Below are 22,363 nucleotides of genomic sequence, written 5' to 3' on the forward strand. Positions count from 1 at the left end.
AGAGGGCTGCTGGCTGGTTACTTCGATACAAGTTGATGTTGCTGTCAAAGCTGTTCCCGTCAAAATATCAAGCTGCGACGGGTCGCCTGTTGTCGAACTCAGAGCTGCTGAGCGCGAAATAGTGAAATACGTGCAGCAAACCAGTTTCGGCGAAGAAATCGCTATGGTGTCTAAGACAAAGGACAAAGCTGTTTGCTTACAAAGGAAGACTGGGCCCCTGAGAAAGCTAAGTCCAATTTTGGTGGACGGAATTTTGAGAGTTGGAGGAAGACTCGAACGAGCGATGATCGACTTTGATGTAAAGCATCCAATCATCCTTCCATATAACCACCGAGTTACGGACCTGGTGATCATGCAACAGCATGATGAAGTCGGACATGCTGGGATGGGGCACACGTGGTCGTCCCTCAGGCAACGCTACTGGATCATTAAAGGTGGCGTTGCGGTACGACGTGTTCTGGGCAAGTGTGTCTCCTGTCGACGACGAAACGGTTCCTTGGGAAAGCAGATGATGGCGGACCTCCCTGCTGCAAGGCTACAGGCCAAAGGACCACCGTTCTCAGCGGTTGGTGTCGACTACTTCGGACCGTTTCTTGTAAAAAAAATTGCGCAGCGAGGTAAAGAAGTATGGGTGTATCTTTACTTGTTTTTCCACCAGGGCTGTTCACATCGAGATATCACATTCCTTATCGACGGACTCGTTCATTGGAGCTCTACGACGTTTCATCGGTCGTCGCGGACGTCCGGACGAAATCTTCAGTGACAACGGCACCAACTTCGTTGGTGGTGAACGCATACTGCGCGAAGAGCTAAAGAAGTGGAATCAACATCAGATTTACACATATTTACAGCAACGTGAAATTGCGTGGAACTTCAACCCCCCCACTGCCAGCCACATGGGTGGCGTTTGGGAGCGCATGATACGCTCCGTGCGCAAAATTCTCAATGCAATTCTTGAGGAGCAGATCTTAACAGATGAAAGGCTGAACACTCTGATGGTGGAGGTCGAGGCGATCCTGAACTCTCGTCCCTTGGTCCCTGTGACGTTCGATCCCAGGGATGAAGGGCCCCTAACACCTAACCACCTACTGCTGCAACGTGCAGCGCCGAACATGCCCCCCGGGCTGTTTACGGAAAAGGACTGTTACCATCGCAACCGCTGGCGGCAGGTGCAATACCTAGCTGACCAGTTTTGGAGGCGATGGTCTCGGGAGTACCTGCCGACGCTCATGACCAGATCCAAATGGACGAAAGGACATACTAATTTCGAAGCCGGCGACGTCGTGCTGGTGGCAGATGACAACCAGCCTAGGAGCAAATGGCTTCTGGGTCGCGTGATCGATGTACTTCCTGATCGAAAGGGAATCGTGCGTCAAGTGATCGTCAAGACTCGTGCTGGTGAATTGAGACGCCCGATCGCGAAATTGTGTTGGTTACTTCGTGATGACACGAAGCGTGATTAATCGTATATGCTGTATTCGCAATTACTGTCCGATGTTTGTGTTTGTTGTGAATGTACTCCTCGGATTCGTACATTGTTGGGGGGTATGTTACATCGTATTTGCCAGTAATTACCGATTTCTATGAGACATTGGTGCTGTACCGTTGTGAGCTTACTTTCCGATACATGCGATTTTTTCTTTTTCGCCTGACTGTCGTGGTGGAAGTTGTTTTGCTGCTGTTTTGTGTAAAATGAAGTATTTGTTACTCGAAAGATTATTCTTGGTGAGTTGCGTTGTGTATAATGTGGTTTTGCAACCCTGGAATATGTCAATATGTAAATTAACATTTGCTAAATTTACTATACCACAAGTAGTCAGTTCGCCTAGAATATGGCTTCGTGTATATGGTAACGTCATTTATGTCGAATTTACACTGCTCTTGTTTTGCAGTGCCTTCTCTTGTGAACTTTATCAGAGTGAAATCTCACTCTTTCTTGACTACATAAATTTGCTTTAAGTCTTGGTAAGTTTATGTTTACGTGTGTGACGTCATAATAAGACCTTGTTTGCTAAATTGCTTGTTTTATTTAGGCGTTTGATAAGTTAGTGACGCTGATTGCTTCGAATTCTCCCGGTTCCCCAAATAGTTGGTGAGCATAATATTTGAAATTGTACTACGAGTTAATTGGTTTTGACACGTTGCCTTTGTGTAGAAACCGTCTCCTTCCCGTATTGTGCCAGCTTCGTTGATTCTTTCTTCAGATCAACAACAAGTTTCAAATTTAAACTGTGTGTGGTTGTTTAAGAGGCTGAAATAGGAGACGCGTTTCCCTACAAGAATTTAGCCTCATATAGCGTTCTGTGCATAGTCCGGGGCGCATATAACGAACGTTATAGGTACTAAACGACATTATCTCGCCTGCGCAAAATGGTTTTATTCCAAAACGATACATAAGCACTAATATTCTTCTTTTGTTCGATATCATTGACTGCGCCGACCATTACGATATACCTGGCGCGATACTGTCTTCAGACATGTTCAAGGCCTTTGACACGGTAAACTGGGACTTCATATATACAGCCTTAGCTGCTTTCGGGGACAAGATTATTAAATTGATCGAATGTTTTTACCAAAATCCTTCGTGCGTAATTGTTAACAACAACTTTTTATCAAAATCGTTTAACGTTGAACGTGGCGTACGCCAGGGAGACCCTCTCTCTCCAACTTTATTTGTCCTGTGCATTGAATGCCTTGCCGCTGCGTTAAAACAGGGCCTTATTTTTTTTTGGTTAGAAATAAGTCATGATGGCTATTGAAAAACAAGTCAAAAATCGCGAGAATGTCACGTAGCGATAGAGCGAGCATCGGCTTTTCTATTAGTGATTATATAATGTGTTTGTTTCGCGTGTGTAGAAGAAAGGTGTGATTAAAAACGTTCAGCTTGCCGAGGATTTTTCGCTTAAAATTTTTTAATTAGGCCACGTATCGTGTATGATTCGATGAGACGTTTACTACTAAGCATTGTTGTTGCTTGTTATATTGATATTTGATTAGGCATTATGCAAAAAAATCGAATGAACCGTTAAATTATCGGTTACGCAAAACTGTTTTGAGTTACTGTTGCAAAGTTATGGCCCTTTTTGTAACACTTTTATGGTAAAAAACAGTGTTGTAATGACTTAAGTTAATGACTTGACTTAAGTGCACTTAAGTCAGTGTTTTCAAATTACTTGACTTGACTTAAGTCTTTCGGGCAAATGACTTGACTTGACTTAAGTCTTTTGGGCAAATTACTTAGGTTGAATTGAGGTGCTTTCTGTAAGTCTTTTTTTAATAAAATTGAGCTATTTATCCAAATGTTTGCACATAAAACAATTTACTTGCTAAAGTTGCGTTTTTCTCATTTTTTGGTTCAGTTATTGCTCATAATCGTACGAGATTAAAAATTCCAAAAGTTAAACGTTTTATTTTTACAAGGACGTGACTTGAAGTTGACTTGCTCTAATTATGACTTGACTGGGACTTGCCTTGCTCAACTGATGACTTGGACTGGGACTTGACTTGTTATTTATTCAAAAAGACTTGAGTTATTTTACAAATGACTTGACTGGGGCTTAAGTCATTTCAAAATGACTTGTTTACAACACTGGTAAAAATTGCGATCAAGGGTAAACACCTCTCGTGACACCTAATCTTAAAACCACTGATCTAGAGATCAGTGCTTAAAACCAATAAATTCTTTCTCAACCAACACTTACCGAAGTCGTTATTTATAAAGTGCCAAGCCATTGTAGACTTCATTGGATTACGTTTTATGGTGATTGATATCACACCTAAAAATAAATAGACCATTTTATTCGTTGAATCCTTGCGTCACTTTTTCGTTGATGTTTGCGTCACTTGAGACTTATGTTTTAATTGAAGGTGTAGCGACTGGGGTCATTTAAGATGTTTTATTGAGTATTTAAGACGTTTATTGAGTCGTGTTCTTTTCAAAATGTATAATCAAAAATGTTGCTACTTTTTCACGCCTTTACCAAACACTCGCTGTCACTCTGAGAACAAAGCATTTGGCTGTTTCACACATGATAAATGTTTTTGTGTGACACATATTTCCGTTATAGATAAAAGTATTTCACCTGTGTGAACGCGTTATTGTTGCAGTTCCCGGCTGCCAAAAAGGTTCCGGGTTATAAATCATTTCCGCTTTTTGTTGTCGCCTTTTCTCTTTCATGCAAACCTTCTTATATATGCGAAAGCTTATATCAATATAATCATGCAGTCTTGTCCAGCTAATAAACAGAATGGTTGCTGCTGCAAGGTCGAGTGGTTGTTTTCTGAGCTAAGGCTTAATACGAAGCGGAAGATGAACAATTCCATTTGAATAAGACTTTACCTTGAACAAGTGAAGTTAATTCATGAGGCAAATTAGTTTAATGAGACTTGTAATTAACTCGCTTGCTTCAAAGGAAACAGAGCAGAAGGCCAAACCTTGTTGCCATTTTCCCTAAACGCGAGATTTATCTCATTTGTGTCCCCAAGTGGACATGCTCAAGTATTATGAACCAATGGTTTTCAAAAGCCTTTGATGCCTAGTCAACCTACAAAATTGTGTCCTATAATTTCAACGGCGAAATAAACATATTTACGTGGCTTTAAACAAAAATAATTTACCACCACACTGCTTGCTAACGTCATATAAGCGAAGCTTTTAGCAATGCTTGAAACTTTATTATATTGCTTTGCCTCTTCATGTATTACCGCGACAAAAATTCAAATACGGCGAGGTATTTGGGGAATGATCGAAAAGTATATTTGATAAATAGAATTTACGTAAATAATTCGTACGGCCATTGGCCATTTTATTAAATTTTGTCCAGCTAACATGTGTAAAAGCAAACACAATCATTCTCTTAAAATGGTTTAACGCCTATGGTTTGCTATACTTTTGCCAACTTTCACGTAAATTTTTACCATGTCTTGGTCCGTGCAATCACTGTTTACTTTGAACAGATTTTAAATCTGGTGTTCGAGCAATATGCAAAACTCTTTTATGAGCCTAATACGCCACCTTTTAAATCGAAAGTTTTGCCAATTTAAACCAAATAAACGCAGTGTTCTAAAAAACGTAACTTTGTAACGACATCCCTAAAAATGCATTCCACTTTAGTATTTTGCTTGCTGCGGCCCTTGCAGGCTACAATTTTAGGTTGTGCAGGCCAGGTCAACATGCGAAACAGCTGCTAACAGGGGATGTGCACTGCTTCTAAATTTCGCATTTTAATTTGCTGTGGTAAAATATGTTGTTTTGTAAGAACAATAAGTTATTTTACTAGGAGAAGCCTCTTTCAAAAAGGTAAGTCGCACGCGGCCAGTGACAATAAAACGAACAGCATGGTGCCAGTCGCTTCATCGCTTCGCGAGCCAAACAAAGCAAGCAAATGAACGAATTCTGTTTGGAGTGTGACTTGCGCTATTGAAGTTAGATACGTTAGGTTAGCGCAACAACGTTTGTGCAAAAACAATTCTAAGCGGAAGAAAGAGGAGCCAATAATTTAGTGGTTAGTTTTAATCTACTATATAAATGACAGTGTTTGTCCGCTGGAAAGCGCACGCTTCTCCATGGGCGCGCGCGCGACATATCGTAAAAGTCTTAACATAATCGCGCAAAACTTTTTTTAAGCGCAATTACCTGCGTGGACATAAACGTCCATTTAAATGTTTCCAAGACTATCAATTCATGTTCAAGAAATTCTTGAAGTATGTTACCACGCAAAATTTAGCTGGAGTTCGCAAAATATCGCATTTAATGTGGCGGTTTTATTGGTAACCAATTTTCAGTTTTAAACGGATTTTACTTACGTTGGTCGACTGCCAAAAACGCTTCGGGTTTTAAACATTTCCGCTTTTCCGTGTCGCCTTTCTTTTTCATGAAAATTCTCAACTTGTATATGTGAGAACGTTATATGAATATACACCAGCCATGTCTAGTAAATACACAGAATGGTTGTGGCTTGCCGGCTTGCTAAACACCAGCCAACAAAAACTGTGTGGATTTGTAATCAGACTCTACAATACCCATTGTAGAAGTTAGGTGATTGATCGGGGCAACAACCCAGCGAGGCCTTGTTATCAAAACGTAATGTAAAACGTAGCACTAACGTCAAAATTAACGTTAGGAAAAACCGCAATGCGACCAAATTCAACGTCATTTGTAACGTACAAACAACGTTGATTACAGACGTCGATCTTAACATGTTTTACATCATTTTGGACGTCACTTCGAACGTTTGTTGACCGTTATTTTTTAACGTTGCGACGAACCACAATGAAACAAATTTACAACGTCATAGGTGACATGCAAATAACGTTTATTACTGACGTAAAATCTAACATTTTTAGACCGGTTTAGACGTCTTTTACACGTTAAATTAACGCTGTATATTTAACGTTCTGTAAAACTATAACGCAACCAGCTTAGAACGTCATACGTGACGTAGAATTCACGTTCATTTCTGACGTCACAGTTAACTTGTTATAGACAAACGTAACATCTTTTTAACGTAACATCAAACGTTTGATTAACGTTCTTTCGTAACGTTGAAAAAAACCAAATGCAACTTATTTTAAAGCGTCATAAATCACGTACAAAAAACGTTGTTTACTGACGTCAAAATTAACGTCTTTTCAGCCACTTTTGACGTCGTTTAAACGTTTTTTGAATGGTATTCTTAAAAAAAATTATGGCGCACCACAATGTTACCTGATTATAACGTCAAAGGTGACGTACGAACAAGGTTAATTACTTACTTCGAGGCTAATAACTTGTTTTAGGCTATTTTGTACGTCAGAGCGAACGTTTTGCTAACATTATTTCTAAACTTTGCGACCACTATTTATGTAACTAATTTACAACGTGATACGTGACGTACAATCAACATTAAATTCTGACATCAAAGCTAATTTCTTGGAGACCATTTTGGACGCCATTTTAAGCGTTATAATAACGTCACTTTACCGTTTTGACTAACTACAATGTTATATAATTAAAACGTAAAACGTGTAACAACAACGTTACCTTTTGTAACAAGGATAACTTTTTTATGACTATTTTATACATCATTTCTAACGTTTTAATAACGTCATTTCTCAACCTTATTACAAACCTTAATGTAACCAATTTACAACGTCATAGGTGACGTACATGCAACGTTAATTACTCACGTCAAAGTAAACTTGATTTCATTTCATACGTTGTCGTGAGAAACCACAATGGACCCTATTTAGGAAGTCATACGTGACGTACAATCAACGGTGATTTCTGACGTCAAAGCTAACTTATTTAAGACCGTTTTGGATGTAATTTTAAACGTTTTAATAACGTTATTTCTTGACGTTGCGACAAACTAAGATCCAACTAACTGACAACGTCACGCGTGAAGTATAAATGACGTAGAATTCTAAGGTCAAAGCTAACTTATTTGACAGCATTTTGGACGTGATTTTAAGCGTTTTAACAACGTTATTTTTTGGTTTGTAACTAACAACAATGCAATCTAATTAGAACTTCACGTGACGTAAAAACTACTGTAAATACTAACATCGAAGCTTATGTGTTTAGAATTAGACTATTTTATACGTCATTTTTAACGTTAATATAACGTTATTTTTCAACGTTATTACAATCTTCCATGTAACCAATTCAAAACATCATACGTGGCGTATACGCAAAAAGCAATGATAACTGTCGTTGAAGATAACTTATTTGAATCAATTTTAAATGTTATTTTCAAAAGTTCCAATAACTTTATTTCTTGACATTACGAAAAACTAAAACGCGGCCAAATTTGCAACATCTTAAATGATCGTAGTCATTTCGAAGGTTTCGGCAAACCACAATGCAACCGGATTAAAACGTTAAACGTGACGTATACAACAAGGTATATACCTGACATCGAGGTCAACTTGTTTTAGACTATTTTATACATAAATTAAAACATTTCCTTAATATTGTTTAGCGTTGTTACAAACGTCAAAGGAACCCTATTAAAACGTTAAACGTGAGGTAGAAACAACATCAATTAGCCTACTTACGTTGAAGGTAACTGATTTTAGACGAATTTCCGTGTCATACACAGTTTTTTCGACTGAGCTGAAGTACAATCGAATCAAAATGTCATACGTGTCGTATAAAAAACGTTGTTTACTGACGTCAAAACTAACTTTCCAAGTTTTAATTTTCGTTAAATAGAAATGCTCTCTTTTAAGGAATGCGTCGGGATTATGTAGCCTATGTACAAAATATTTGTTTTTTCTGTAATGTGTTCTGATTAACTTTTTTAGAAAATGTAAAGAAGTATACTTATGCTTACATAAAACAGAGATGTGACTTAATTTAAGATAGCACTTTAGTAAGGGTAACATTGCCTTTACATAAAACAAATCGCATAAAAAAGTACTTAGCGCAGCGACCGATATAGACGCAGTTTCCTGGATAGACAAGAATCAGTGCACAATATTTGGGTTAGGGTGGGTCAAGTATATTAAATAATAAATATAATAATACTTGACCCAGCACCCTCACCCAAACGCTAACTCGCACCCTAACCCAAGTATTGTGCGTTGGTTTAATCATTGTGGTAGGATTCTAGACCAGCGCCCAATTGCATTCTACGGCGAGTGAACACCCAAATTTTTTAGACAATTTTAGAGCAAATCTTGATCTTTGTATGATGCCAGCGTAAATACCTTGGTGTGTATAAAACCCCAAATGCACACTTGAGAAAATTCATTACTGAAGATCTCGACTAAAGGCAAATTAAAAGTTCAAGGTGGGATTTGAAGAAGAAGAGTACACGTTAAAGATGTTCCTCATGAACTTGGCTGCTCATCAAAATTTACAGGTAAATTAGTGATTAATATTTTAATTAAATAGAAGCCCATATAAATGTGCATGATTTTTGTTAATTATTATATTTATTTGACTCTTAATGTTTTGTTTTATGCTTGCAATTGCCCTAGATGCTAACAACAAAGACTTTAAAATGTATCCTGGTTGCGTTTAAATTTCTTTATTTGGGCAGCAATTTTTTTCATTTTTTTTTTTCAAACCTACCAGTGAATTCAGGGGCGTAGCGTCTCAGTAAACAATTATCACAAAACTAAAACCTTGATAGCTGCAATGTTAACATTGCACCTGGCATTGAAAACACGTCGGTGTTATCGCCTCCACCGCCTAATCACCACTCATTATCGGTGTTCATTTAGCAGTCGCCTGTCACCGACTCAAGTAATCTCAAACACGCCTGATGACGAAAATATATTTTATTGTTGAAACGAACATTCTCAACAGCGTAGAAAACAGGCGTTTAAGCTACACCAAACGTCTTCACCGCAGGTCGCTCTATTGAATGTTTTTATTAGCCTCAATCTCGAAAAGAAGCGCTTGACCATCGCATTTTAAAACATAGATTAAAACTTCGGCGAACTATAGCTTCCCTCTAAACCAGCGGTTCCCAAACTGGGGTCCGTACAGCAGTTTCAGAGGGTCCGCAAGGAGAGTTAGTCTTTAATTTTTTAAACATTAGTCATTAGCGAATGTTTTTAAACATTAGAATTAGACTTTGGTAAAAACATTTTTTCTCTTTAGTTATGCTTTATTATTCGATAATATAGCGTATTTGTTGATGTCTCTTGTGACATATTAAAGCATTTATTAGGCTGAACTACGTGATAACAGCGAAATTAGTTAGAAAGTTACATTACCGTGACTCCACTAGTGCACTTTAAGAAACATGGATCAACTGACCTTTGAATTTTTATAGGGCCGCGAAGTATCAAAATAATTGCAAACGGTCCGCCAGGCAAAATTTTTAAAAAAGTTTGGGAACCGCTGCTCTAAACTGATAATAAATGGCCTTCTTAACTTAAGTAATAAGCCATGTTTGTGCTTTTCTTGCACAGTTTCAGCTGAATAGTTTACTTATTATACAGAGTTCAAAAAGGGCGATTTCAAAGCCACGCTTCATACCATAGGCGAAATTAAACTACAAATATCACCAAATTTGTTGATAAGATTCGTTAATTTTGTTGACAACGAAGTGCAACAGTTTGTTATTGATACGTCACAAAGGCTGTTCTGAGTTCTGACACCGCAATTCCATAGCGTTTTTTTACAATCGGACGTGAATAAGACAATCGGACTTGAATATGAGGTGTTGCAATTTATCTAACGTCAAATAGACGACTTTAAACAGCCGTAAGCTCCTAATAATCGCCGTTATTAGCGTCTAGAGTAGACTCTAGAATACACGAAACGTAAAATTTTTCGGGCTTCGCCCTTACCCGCTAGGGTTGTTCATAACCAACACCTTAGATCCCCTAGGGCCTAGGAGATTTCGGTTACTGATCATGTGACACAGTGGCGTATCCAGTGGGGCTGGGGTTTGTGACCCCCCTTATTTTGTGAGTGATATTATCGTGTTTTGTTCGGTTTGGTCTAGGGTTGGCAAGCCTGTCAATTGACTGGTCAAATACGGTCAATTGACCGGTCAATTGACCACACTTTATTTAACCGGTCAAATACTCATTTCGGAAGCAAATGTTGTAAATTTTATCGGCGGTTGTTTTGTGAAGTTTTTAATAATCCCAAGTGTAACTTTTTTAAAGAATTTAAATATAAAATGGTAGTGTTTACCTAATGCAAACACAAGTTTTGTGGTAATAACAAAGTGTTTGTAATAGCAAAACTGATTGTATTTTGTTTAGAGTAGAATAAATGCATTTCATATTTTTGAGTCTTCCAGTCTGTTTACTAGTATGAGTTGCACTATACAGTGTAAATTCACTGGCTTTCTTTTGCTGTGACATCACAATGGTGGTGAATTGTGTTTGTCATAAAAGGAATAGAAGGAAAGTAATAGAATACTTGGTTTTGCAGTTTCAGATTTGATTTACAGCTTTGCAGTATAGTCATCTTTTGTCAGTAGCTTAGGAGTAAATTTTAACAGGAAATATGCTTGTAACTTATTGATTATACTGAGCATTAATGTTTTTTATCTGTACACAATTTGTCATTGCTAAAGTTATGGGTAAGCCAAAGACCTTTATTTGGAAATTTTACAACACAATTAAATGGGGCAGCAAAGTTAAAGCACAGTGTAGGTTTTGTGCTAAAGAGTATGGAACACACGTGGACAGGATGGTAAAACATTTACTGTCACAATGCAGTTCCTGTCCAACTAGTGTGAAGGAAACCATTATGCAACTTCAAACAGGAAAGCCAGGATCTACACAAGATATAGCCAGTACTAGCAGCAATGAAATAAGTGTAAATTTATTTGAAGAAGAAGAAAGTGATAAAATGTCAGTGTCTTCTGCATCTGCAGCTTCATATCAAAGTAGTATTAAAGGATTTGTAGACCGAATGACACCACTATCAAAACAGCATTTAGACCAATCATTTGCAAGGGCAGTGTATGCAAGTAACATGCCATTTCACATTGTGGAAAATCCATATGTAAAGGAGTTTTTTGAAAAGCTAAGACCAGTGTATAGTTTGCCATCTCGCAAGCTGTTATCTGGACGGTTTTTAGAGGAGGAAGCAGACGAAATAAAGAAAAAGGTTCAGGATATTTTGCATGAAGCTGCATTTGTCTCCATTGTATCAGATGGCTGGAGTAACATGCGCAATGAGGGAATAATTAATTTCATGGTTACAATATAGTAGCCACTTCGTCATATTGTGTTTACACAGAGAATTTTTGTTTTAATCGATGTGTCGTAACGGAAAATTTTCAGTAAAAATCTATGGCCTAAATTCTTTACAATCCTTTCAATGTTTGCGTTACTCCTTGCAGCCAATGTGCAAACGATAAACGGAAAGTTTTCGGTAAAATTCCGTTACGTAGATTTCTTGCAACCACATTCTAATGTTTGCGATATCCTTGCAGCGAATTTGCAAAAATTCAAATTGCTGACACCAATTTTTATGCGTCAGAGCTGTATGTGATGTGACGTATATCCGTTTAATGTGAGCGCTTTGTTTTGAAATATTTTCTCATTTTTCTCGTCTTTTTTTACAGTTCTTTACTGTCAACATTTTTATACTGCTGTGTTTGTTTTGCTTCAATACTATATTATTTCTATATTTTCCTGGATGGTAATTGTTTAGAAGATTTAGTAAGAATTTGCAAGTGTAAATAATTACAGTCAGGTATGTCACAAGTATAAGTGTTTTAAAAGTTCAAAAAGTTCGTTATTATGTTTCTTTTTTGCGCATAATAGCGTAGTTGCGAACGTAATTTGTAACGTCATTGCAAACGTAATTTGTAGGGCATGGAGTCCAAACTATTACGCAAACATAACAATGTGAACGCTTTCAATAACCTAGTTACACAACGTAGTTTCCAACGTCGCATGAACTTTGTCCGGATCACACATTTTTACGTAAAACTAACGTCTATGATAACCGTATAAATAACGTCGCTGAACATCGTAATTTGCAACGTCTAATCTACGTCGTCTGGAGTAGACACTTCTATGTAAAAATAACGTTCATGATAAACGAATAAATAACGTAGTTGCACAACGTCGCATCTACTTCGTAAAGTGTCGACGCTTTTACGTGAAAATAACGTTCATGATAAACGTATAAATAACGTAGTTGTACAACGTCGCATCTACATCGTTTGGTGTCGACGCTTTTACGTGAAAATAACGTTCATGATAAACGTATAAATAACGTCGCTGAACATCGTAATTTACAACGTCTAATCTACGTTGTCTTCTACGTAAAAATAACGTTTATGATCAACTTACAAATAACGTAGTTGCACAACGTCGCATCTACGTCGTAAAGTGTCGACGCTTTTACGTAGAAACAACGTTAGGTTGCAACGTCTTATCGACCGAACTTAAACCAAAAATCTACGTCGCTGCGACGTCAAATTGTTAGCTGGGAAGGCATTAATGAGAACTCATAATCAACCAACCTCTACACTACAACACTGTCCGTATCATTATAAATTTTTAAATCATAGGTTATAAAGCGAGGTATGAACACACTGACACGTTATGGGTCAACATAAAATGTCATGGTGATTAACAGGAACAGCTTGATGGCCACCCGTGAACGATATGGCGACGGGAGTACATATTTCTTTTAAATATGACGCTAATCGATTAATTGCCGCTTTCACGCAGATCGCTTCCATATTAAGTTTTACTGGTATTGTGGAAAAATATTTTTTATTTCACTCATAATCAGCAGCTAAAAGCATAGGGACCACCAGCTGTCAGTGCCATTGCTGTTTTACTATTATAAGCTATCCGATCATTGCGAAATATCAAAAAAAAACATAATATAACACTTCTTTCCTCTACGGAACGTGTAGCTTGCACGTAGTGCAAGATCAGCGCAATTAAAATGTCCATTTTAGGCACTATTTAGCACTCTAACCAGGATATTACGCCATCCGTAACATTACTTTTTAGTAACATGGTAAATTGTCTTTTTTATATCATCGGCAATAACACGTGGCTCAAGAAAATGACGCAGGGTACGGCATAATACGTACGCCTAATATAGTTACTAATAGGCCACAGCTTGATGGATATACAATTTTGTTTATCCTATACTTGAGAATGATTTGACCTGGGGAATAGGCTACGCTACGCATTTGTTATGGTCACAGCGCCTTTGTCAAAAATATTGTTGCTGTTTTCATAAGGGCCGCATTTTACTTTATTTGTAAGAAAGTAATTTCTTCGACCCATTTTGTACACAATACGGACAATTGCTTTCGGTTACATGTTTAATTACACATTTATTTACACTTACACGGAAATGGTACGCCATCACGCAAAATTGAGGCATTGCTCTAATACAAATAATATATCGCGCTTGTTGCAAAAGGCTGCATATTATTTTTACAAGTATATATCTATTTAACCTGGTCTAGTCGAAGTTATACTAGAGCAAGGTAGCTGGATTATTAAAATATAAACTTAGGTCTTCATTATTAATAACAGTATTTGTAAAATTATTACAAAAACAACAACCAACAATTTTCCTAATTGTTTATAATTAAATAACTGTGTGCCCAATAATTTGTTTTTCACTTGAAAAGAAGTTTAAATTTAGACGTTAGGTCAAAATTTATTAAAATTAGGCCAAAATAGAGTTTACAACATTAACAAAAACTGTAGTAAGCTTTTTAAACTGTCGGCAGTCTTTGTTTTTAACAAAATTTAGTTTTCTATTACATTCAACATCACTTTAACGTACTGTATTACGTTTTTATTAAAGCAACATGTGTATGTCTGATTCAACATGCTGTGTATTTTTCTTTGGTTAATTAAACCCTGTCCTATTTATACCGGTACGCTAAAAGGTATTAAGTGGCGTGTTTTCGCTGATGGTATTAAATGATTGTTACCATGTAACCAATTATGCACAGTTGTTTATTGTGCAGTTTAGAACTAAAATTTTGTTTTCTGATAGTGTTTCAGTGAACAGGCTTATATTTTAAATTAGCAACAAACAATTAGCGCTTAGACCGATATTTATTGATCATCAGCAACAGTTTATTAACCGACTTTATAAAAACGATACAGTGCGATATAAAATGTTGTGTGTACTATTATTTTCTCATCAACTCATTTGTTTTGTCTATGTGCCTGTAACAGTTTAAAATTTACAGCTTTTTTATTTCACGGCTAACAGAGTAAACCATAATTCAGTGAAAATGTCCGTTCTCACAAAGAATTACAACCAGTTTAGTGGTTAATTATAGTTTAAAAAACCTGAAATTACAAAACAGTTTAATCCACATGTGCCCTGTAAAATTGTTTCTACCATAGCATGGATCTCATTTTTCAAACACATAATTTTGCACCAATATGATTTTTATAATTTGGATAATGTAGTATTTTATGTTAAATTTTGTATACGGAGTGCACGAATTATTATCTAAGCCTTTCTCAATTTTTGTCACAAACAGGAGTGTTGCATAAAAGGTAATTCACAACCATGTTTACAAACATGCAAATTGCTGGACAACAATAAGTGTTATTCTTTCATTTCACCATCTTCATCTTCTTCTTCAACACCTTTTATGTAGAGAACATTGTTGCACCTTTTCGCAAACAAAATATTCAGTAATAAACACAAACAAGTTAAAATAAGAAACCAAACAAATTGGATTTATAACAAAAATCGACCGATCTGATGGAAATTAATTGTAGTAATAGTGTACTGCATAGCACATTTTTTACATAAAAAAAAAAATAACCAAGTGTAATAACTGTCTAGAACAGTGGTCGGCAAACGCAGCAGGGTTGTCAGATTAAATTTTGTTTAAACACAAACTGTACGTAAAAACCTGGTAAAAAGTCAAATTTAAAACACATCCACCTTCGTTGTAGCACGTTCACAACATTCATAATGCATATTTTTATTACAAAATCTAACTTCTAGTACTTACAATATATCGAAAAATGGGCTAAAATACCATGTGTTTTAATTTTAAGCATGCTCACCTTATAAAGTGCAATAGAATTTCATGCAAACAATGTTTATAAACTATGTCCCATAATGTAATAATTTATTATTTTGATATTTAGGCAGGAAAGGTTTCGACAAAACGTATGTATATTAATTAGTTTTAGCCTCTATTTCTATAGTTTTAGACTATAAAAAGGACCAAAAAAATTAGGCCAAAAAGCCTTATGATTTTTCTGACATCTACCACGTTTTAAACCGGTCCGCAGTGTAAAAAAGGTTGCCAACCCCTGGTCTAGAACACATATCACAAAAAGCAACACAAAAGGTAATTATACAGTTTTGGTATGCTAAATGTTTCTATATATTCACAGAAAAATGTCATACTTTTTGGTATTTACCAAAATATATATATTTTTTTTCATTGGTGGTTTCGCAGTGTAGGTGGGTTGTAAATAGGGATGTTCAAAGTAGAATCCCAAGGTATTCTAGAATAATACGTTTTGAATCTAGAATAACAAATCCTAGTATATTTTATTAAATTATTTAACCACGGTTTTGTTTGCGGGATAGATTAATCTTAATATACCCTACAGGGCCCACAATCACAGCAATAAATCGACCAAACAATTTGCTAAGATGTGTAATTGTGTATATTATAATAAAAAAAAATTATATTGGTTCCAATTACCCGAAATAAACGGCAGAATTATATCTGAAAGGATTCTGCAAAGGATCGATATTCTACTTTGAACATCCCCAAAGAGTCTTTATTACTAGCTTCGAACGTGACTTCGATTAACCCTAATATTTGTGTAGTGTTGAATGTATGTTCGCCTTAGTGTTTCAGGAAATACCTGGCGCTAATTGATATTTTGCTTAGTAGTGGTGCTTAACAAGAGTTGTCTTACCTCAACTATAATTACATTTTTTGCCGAAGCAAGTCGCCAGTCGGGCAAGTGGGTGTCAATCGAGCGGGCGAGTGCATAATCCCAACCCTGTATCTATCTATTTGTATTTTTAAAATCTGCCAAGCAATCAAACTTTTGAGCTTTTATGTATAATATATACCTTATTAAAACTTCACCAAGATGACCAGATAGAGCCCCTTCTACATATTCCTCAGTGTTTGCTAGCTGCATATTCATATATCCATCTACTGATACAAGGTACCCCTTGTACTCCATTCCCCACTTCAACTTCACCAAAACAGGTTTTCCAGTAAGCGCATTTAAAAATGGCTTTGGATTCATCGGCAGTGTCTAAGTAGAAAAAATATTTACAAAAAGTTATTCTCTGCTGTCTACATATCAAATAAAATAATTAACACTACGGTTATTAGCTAGTGTCACTGCGAGATTTTGTACTCGCCCGCTTGCCAATGCACTCGCCCAACTGGCGAGCACCTTACCAGAAATTGGTTATTAATTTCAGTCAGATTAGTGGTCTTTTATTGTTAATCATTGACAAATCACACTTTATGTTGGGATTATGCACGCGCCTTTCAGGAGCTGACTGATTGTCACCCACTCCCTGACTGGTGTTGTTTTCAGACCCTTTGAGGGTCCTACTTTATTAATCTATAACAAATTATGTTTACCTTAAAAGACTAAAGGCCAATTATTTTGTTAAATGGCTTATGATACACTTAGGCCAGTAATGTGGGGGTTTCCATAGGGGGGGTGTCACATGTTCAGCAACCCAAATCAACTAGGGGATCTCGGGGTGTGATATGAATATCACTAGTGGGTATGGGCGGAGCCCCACCCCCCAAAAAATTTTATGTTTTGTGTATTCTAGACGCTGAAAACAGTGATTATGGAACTTAGTACAGTTTAAAATTGTCTGTTCCACGAAGAAAAAGCAACACTTTGTTGATGCATTCCAGTCACATGATTTCAATTGCGCACAAAACGCTATGGAATTGCGGTGTTAAAAACAGCCTCTATGATGTATCAATCACAAACTGTTTGTCAGTAGGGAAGTTCAAAGTAGAATTTGAAACGCGAAAAAAATTGCATTTGTTGGTTTTAAATTGGCAAACCTTTTAATTTACAAGGAGACTAGAGGCATTTGGCACACAAAAAACAATTATGAACGTATTTCTAATACTCTTTATGTTAATGTTTATCGTAAAAGAATACATCAGCTAATTAATTTGGAGAAAAAAGATTTTAGAGAGTTTCATGCTATGAAAAATGTCCTACTCATAGTTGTCATGCGCACGCCACCTTTGGTCTGAGAAGACTCCACTCAAAATGCAAATATATTTGAAAGTCAAATTAGATACACCCCGGACGCGAAAATTTTGTGCATTTTCGTATAGTTAAAACAAAAGTTTGCGGGCCGGATGCGGCCAGCGGGCCATAGTTTGCCAACCTCTGATCTAGAATACCGAATCCAGAATATCGAGTATATTTTTATTAACCTTGATTTTGTTTGGGGAAGGGATTAATCTTAGAATATTCTACAGGGCCTACAGTCACAAGTGTTAAACAATAATCTACCAAATGTTTAACATTCCTAACAACTGTCATTTGAAGCAGTTGTGTAAACTGTGATACATGTCCAGGTGGCCAGGTTGTTGCCAAAACCTAATTTTTTGTACAATGTAATACTACACAATAAACTCTTTCAATCTCGTTAGCAATTCGGTCTTGTTTTTTAAAACATTGTTTTGTGTCAATTCTACTTTTTTTGACTAACTTGATCTGTTATGCAGTCAAATTATGTAATGCAAAGTGCAAAGAATACAATGCCATAACTAATACTGGACAATTACGCTGTGCATAACCTCACTGATTATTGACCTAAAGTTGACCTTAAGTAGCCCTGTAGCGCATTTTGTCCAAGACCAGCATGTTTTACAGGGTAATGTTTAGGGATGCTCAAAGTAGAATATCGAATCCTTGGATTCGAATCCAATTCTGCCATTTATTTCGGGTAATTGGAACCGATATAATTTAATGTTTTACCGCGGATTGTTGCGCCTAATTGCACAAACGTGTGTGGTAAGTTGGCCTGTCGCTGCGGCGACCAATTTACAGTGCTTGCTTTAAATGTAACCTTGTAGTGCACTGTCAGCGTTTTTTCGGGCGACCAATTACCGCGTCTCGCGATAACGTTCGTCTAATAATTAAGTGTCAATCAAGGGTTATTGGGCGAGCGGCTAACGTGTAATGTCTGGTGTGGAGTTTGCAATTTCCCTAAATGCGTTAAGTTGCATAAGTAACATAGCGTTGCAAAACGTGCTGGCCGTCCACAAAATGCGCTATGGGGTTACTTAAGGTCAACTTTAGGCCAATATTCAGGGAAGTTATGCACCGCGTAATTGTCAAGAATTCGTTATGTCAATAATAACTTTGTATTCTTTGCAGTACATCATATGACTGCATAGCAGATCATGTTAGTCAAAAAAGAAGCAATAATACCTAATAATGCTTTCAAAATCAGGACTGAATTGCTTAAGACTTTTATGTGCAGTGTTGCATTTGCTCACTTTTGGCAAAAATATAAGTTTTGGACACAACCTGGGCAGTTGACATATTACAGTTTACAGAACGGCTTAAGATGACAGAACTTTGTTAAGAATGTTAAACATATGAGAGAGTTTTTTTATTATAATGTTCACATGTTAGAAAATTGTTTGGGCTATTTTTTGCTGTGATTGTGGGCCCTGTAGTGTAGATTAAGATTAATCCCTTCCCCAAACAAAATCGAGGATAAATAATTTAATAAAAATATACTAGGATTCGCTATTCTGGATTCGTTATTCTAGATTCAAAACCTATTATTCTAGAATACCTTGGGATTCTACTTTGAACATCCCTAGTAATGTTACTTTTGCAACTTAACACAGACAAAAAAATGTAGTCATGTGGTGTGGCATCAGCATATTTGCAGATGACCAATTGCTTGCTGATAATATCACCTAATCAATATTAAGTGTCAATTTTAAAGTATTGTTTGGGCGGCAAACTCCTTTATTTTCTCCAGTGTATCTTGTCGATTGAAATATATTTTGTAGGTGTGCAGTTGACTTTTTTGCTCTGTTACGTTAATGCAAATAAAAAAGGGAAGGTTTCTGAGAACATGATTAGGGAAAGGAGTTAAATCAAAGGCACATTGGGGGCATTACATTTATTAATTTAGATAATTTGTCAAGTTACTAAAAATAGTGAGTCTTGTTGTATAGACATCGTAATGTGATTCCTAGTTTGTGTGCAGAAAAAGTTAATAAAGGAGTTTAAGAAGGGAGACAACGTTAAGAATTGTTAATTGGCTTAATTCGAGCTACGCTTATTATTTAAGACAGTTTAATTAGGTCAAAAAAATTTACACATTTTCGAATAAGGAGCTCTGAAACATCATAAAATGAATCTCACATCCAGTGCCCTAACTTTTATTTATTCACCATGGTTATCACCTCTAATTTTTTCATAAAACCTTACTAATCTAAGTGGAATACCTAGTTATTTTATTATAGTAGGTTTCAAAATTAGAATACCAAAGCCAGAATATCTAATCAAAGTTTACTTTTTATTTATTTTGAGGGTAAGTTTTCACTGACCCAAAAATCCCCACCGAAAATTAATTTTCTTAACTACAACAAAATCCTCAACAAAACATGTTATACCCATCTGAAGGCCATAGTTAATTAATGGACATCAAAGACACCAAGAATTGAAATGTAACACAATGTAATTTTTCATATTTTTTTGATTAGGGTTTCAGTCTTGGCTAGAAGTTGTTTCTTGTTACTAGTTTAAAATAGCAACGTAGATACTTCTTCAACGCCTACTTGCGATGTCTCCAAACATAAGACTGTTGCAACCATTATGATTAGAACACAGTTTGTTTTACGACTTTAGCCCATTTTGTTACAACATTTTGAGTATTATATAAAAATTGACCTTTATTGGCCTATCAAAAATGGCTATTTTAGTATATTTAGTTAGAATTATAACAACACAAAAAAAACCCACAAAAACATCAAAAAATGCCAAAGGTATATTTTTGGCTCATAAGCTGGGTGCAATACAACTTTTGTAGAAAATTCAAATGTCTGTTTTTTGTTAGTGAAGTAGTGGCTGCAATTACGGTATATAATAGGTAGATTTTGATTTGATTACATAGAGATTTATTATTCTCGTTTCAACACTTCTAACTGTAACAATACCTTTGCATTTAAAATAGTTGTAACATACATAACACATTAAGGCAACTTCCTTTGAAAAATTTTGTAAATCATAACAAAACAACACTTACCGTCATGTTGAAAACCTTTTTTCCTTGACTTTTCAAAATCACTGCTAATAAAGCCACTGTTAAATAAAAACACAAAAACGTATTTAGAGCATTTTTTTTTGAAAAAAAAACAACAATATCCTGGGAAATAAAGAGTGGCAGTTCTTACAAGAGTCTGCATTGTCTGACAGATGTAAACCGTAGATTTTTGAAGAATTGTCGTAGGGATGTCCGATAATATAGCTCAGTGGTTCCCAAAGTTTTTGGGCTCGCGGCACACGAAAAAATCTTAACTATTCCGCGGCACACTTTTACAGAACACCAATAGAGTAAGTTTACAATCGCCCTTAACAAAACCACACACTATTTGTAAATGTCTCATAATTATTAATTTGCAATGAATAGTGCGTATTTAAGTCTTAAATACTTGCCTATTGGTAGTACAAATACTATGTTTTCCGATATTACAAAAAGTTTCACGGCACATAGTTTGGGAATCACTGATACCCCTGGTAGTATTGATATTCGCCTGATACCAAATAATCTAGGAATTTTAGCCACTTCACCATCCTAAGTGGCAATGTTTTTAATGTAATTAGGTCACGCATCTTAAGCTAATGCAAAACCAAAATCAAACACAAACGCCGTCTTATTTCTCCTGTTCAGTCAACCGTGAACGCAGGATACTTTTTCTCTTTCGTTATTCGTTCAGGTTGGCTGATTAGCAAGGGTGTATTCGACAATTGGCAACGCAAGTAAAGCCACCCAATTTGTCAGCAAATTTGGCTTAGCCATGCCACAGCATACTGGATTTTTGTCCCAAAGCAAAGCCAAAAGAATATGATTTCCTGATTCCAGGATCACACTTGACTTGTTCGCATAGAAAGATAAATGTCTGATTCCCGTTGGATGGGGACTTCCCATTACTATTATACATTCAGAAAAAAAGTGTTATACATTTAGTAGTTCCGTAAACCAGGGGTCTACAAATAGTTGGACCGAAATTTAGGTTGCGCCAAAAACTATTTGCGAATTCCTGCCGTAAATAATTGAGGTTGATTACACAACAGATGTCAACTCTCCGAAATACAAGGCAGGATAAATCATTGCCTAAAACAATGGGGCATAGAATGTAAATTTGCAGATGACAAACTGACATTTTTGGCAGGTGGCATTTTGTCCAGGCAAGTACTGATTTGTTGACACTCACCAGACTGGCGAGTGAAAATTTTACAAACTCAACCCTGGAACACTTTGTAATTTTGCAGATCCGTGGACAGTAGGCCACTGCAAATTTTAAAGTTTGATACTCAGCCAAGAAAATATCAACTTCCAATAGTATTAATAGCACTATTTATTGTATGTTGTGCAGTGAATTTAAGACTTTTTAAAAAATGAATGTAACAGACCAGGAGCCATAACAAAATGAGTAATCCTACAAATGTACACATGCCTTCAGGCAGGTCAGCAGAGCTCCAGAAGGGCTTGGTCACAAATTTTTCAATGTTGGTGCTGGTCTAGAATTCTACCACAATTACTAAACCAGCACGCAATATTTGGGTTAGGGTGTGAGTTAGCATTTGAGTGTGGGTGGGTCAAGTATTATTATATTCATTATTTAATAATAATACTTGACCCACCCTAACCCAAATAATGTGCGTTGTGCTAGAA

General features: G+C 36.3%; 1 protein-coding gene and 1 pseudogene across 1 annotated transcript; one reads left to right on the forward strand and one right to left on the reverse strand.

Annotated features, from left to right (window-relative positions):
* Positions 1 to 35: 35 nt before the first annotated feature.
* On the forward strand, positions 36 to 1,463 carry LOC146148588 (uncharacterized; annotated as a pseudogene).
* Positions 1,464 to 14,489: 13,026 nt separating this feature from the next.
* Positions 14,490 to 20,811, reverse strand: LOC146148589 (small nuclear ribonucleoprotein F). The gene is made up of 3 exons (XM_083386579.1): positions 20,714 to 20,811; positions 16,517 to 16,707; positions 14,490 to 15,080 (listed from the first exon to the last, which is right to left on the reverse strand). The coding sequence occupies exons 1-3, from the start codon at positions 20,717 to 20,719 to the stop codon at positions 15,014 to 15,016; spliced, it is 264 nt and encodes an 87-aa protein (XP_083242705.1). The 5' UTR covers positions 20,720 to 20,811; the 3' UTR covers positions 14,490 to 15,013.
* Between the last annotated feature and the right edge of the window lie 1,552 nt (positions 20,812 to 22,363).

Source organism: Ascidiella aspersa, chromosome 4, assembly GCF_963924565.1.
Source record: "Ascidiella aspersa chromosome 4, kaAscAspe10.2, whole genome shotgun sequence".
NCBI classification, from domain to species: Eukaryota; Metazoa; Chordata; class Ascidiacea; order Phlebobranchia; family Ascidiidae; genus Ascidiella; species Ascidiella aspersa.

Bases quoted from the DNA above. Each gene is read 5' to 3' on its own strand.
- LOC146148589 (XM_083386579.1), bottom strand. The intron at 15,081-16,516 runs GTATATATTATA...GTTTGCGAAAAG, and splicing joins CTTGGTGAAGTTTTAATAAG to GTGCAACAATGTTCTCTACA.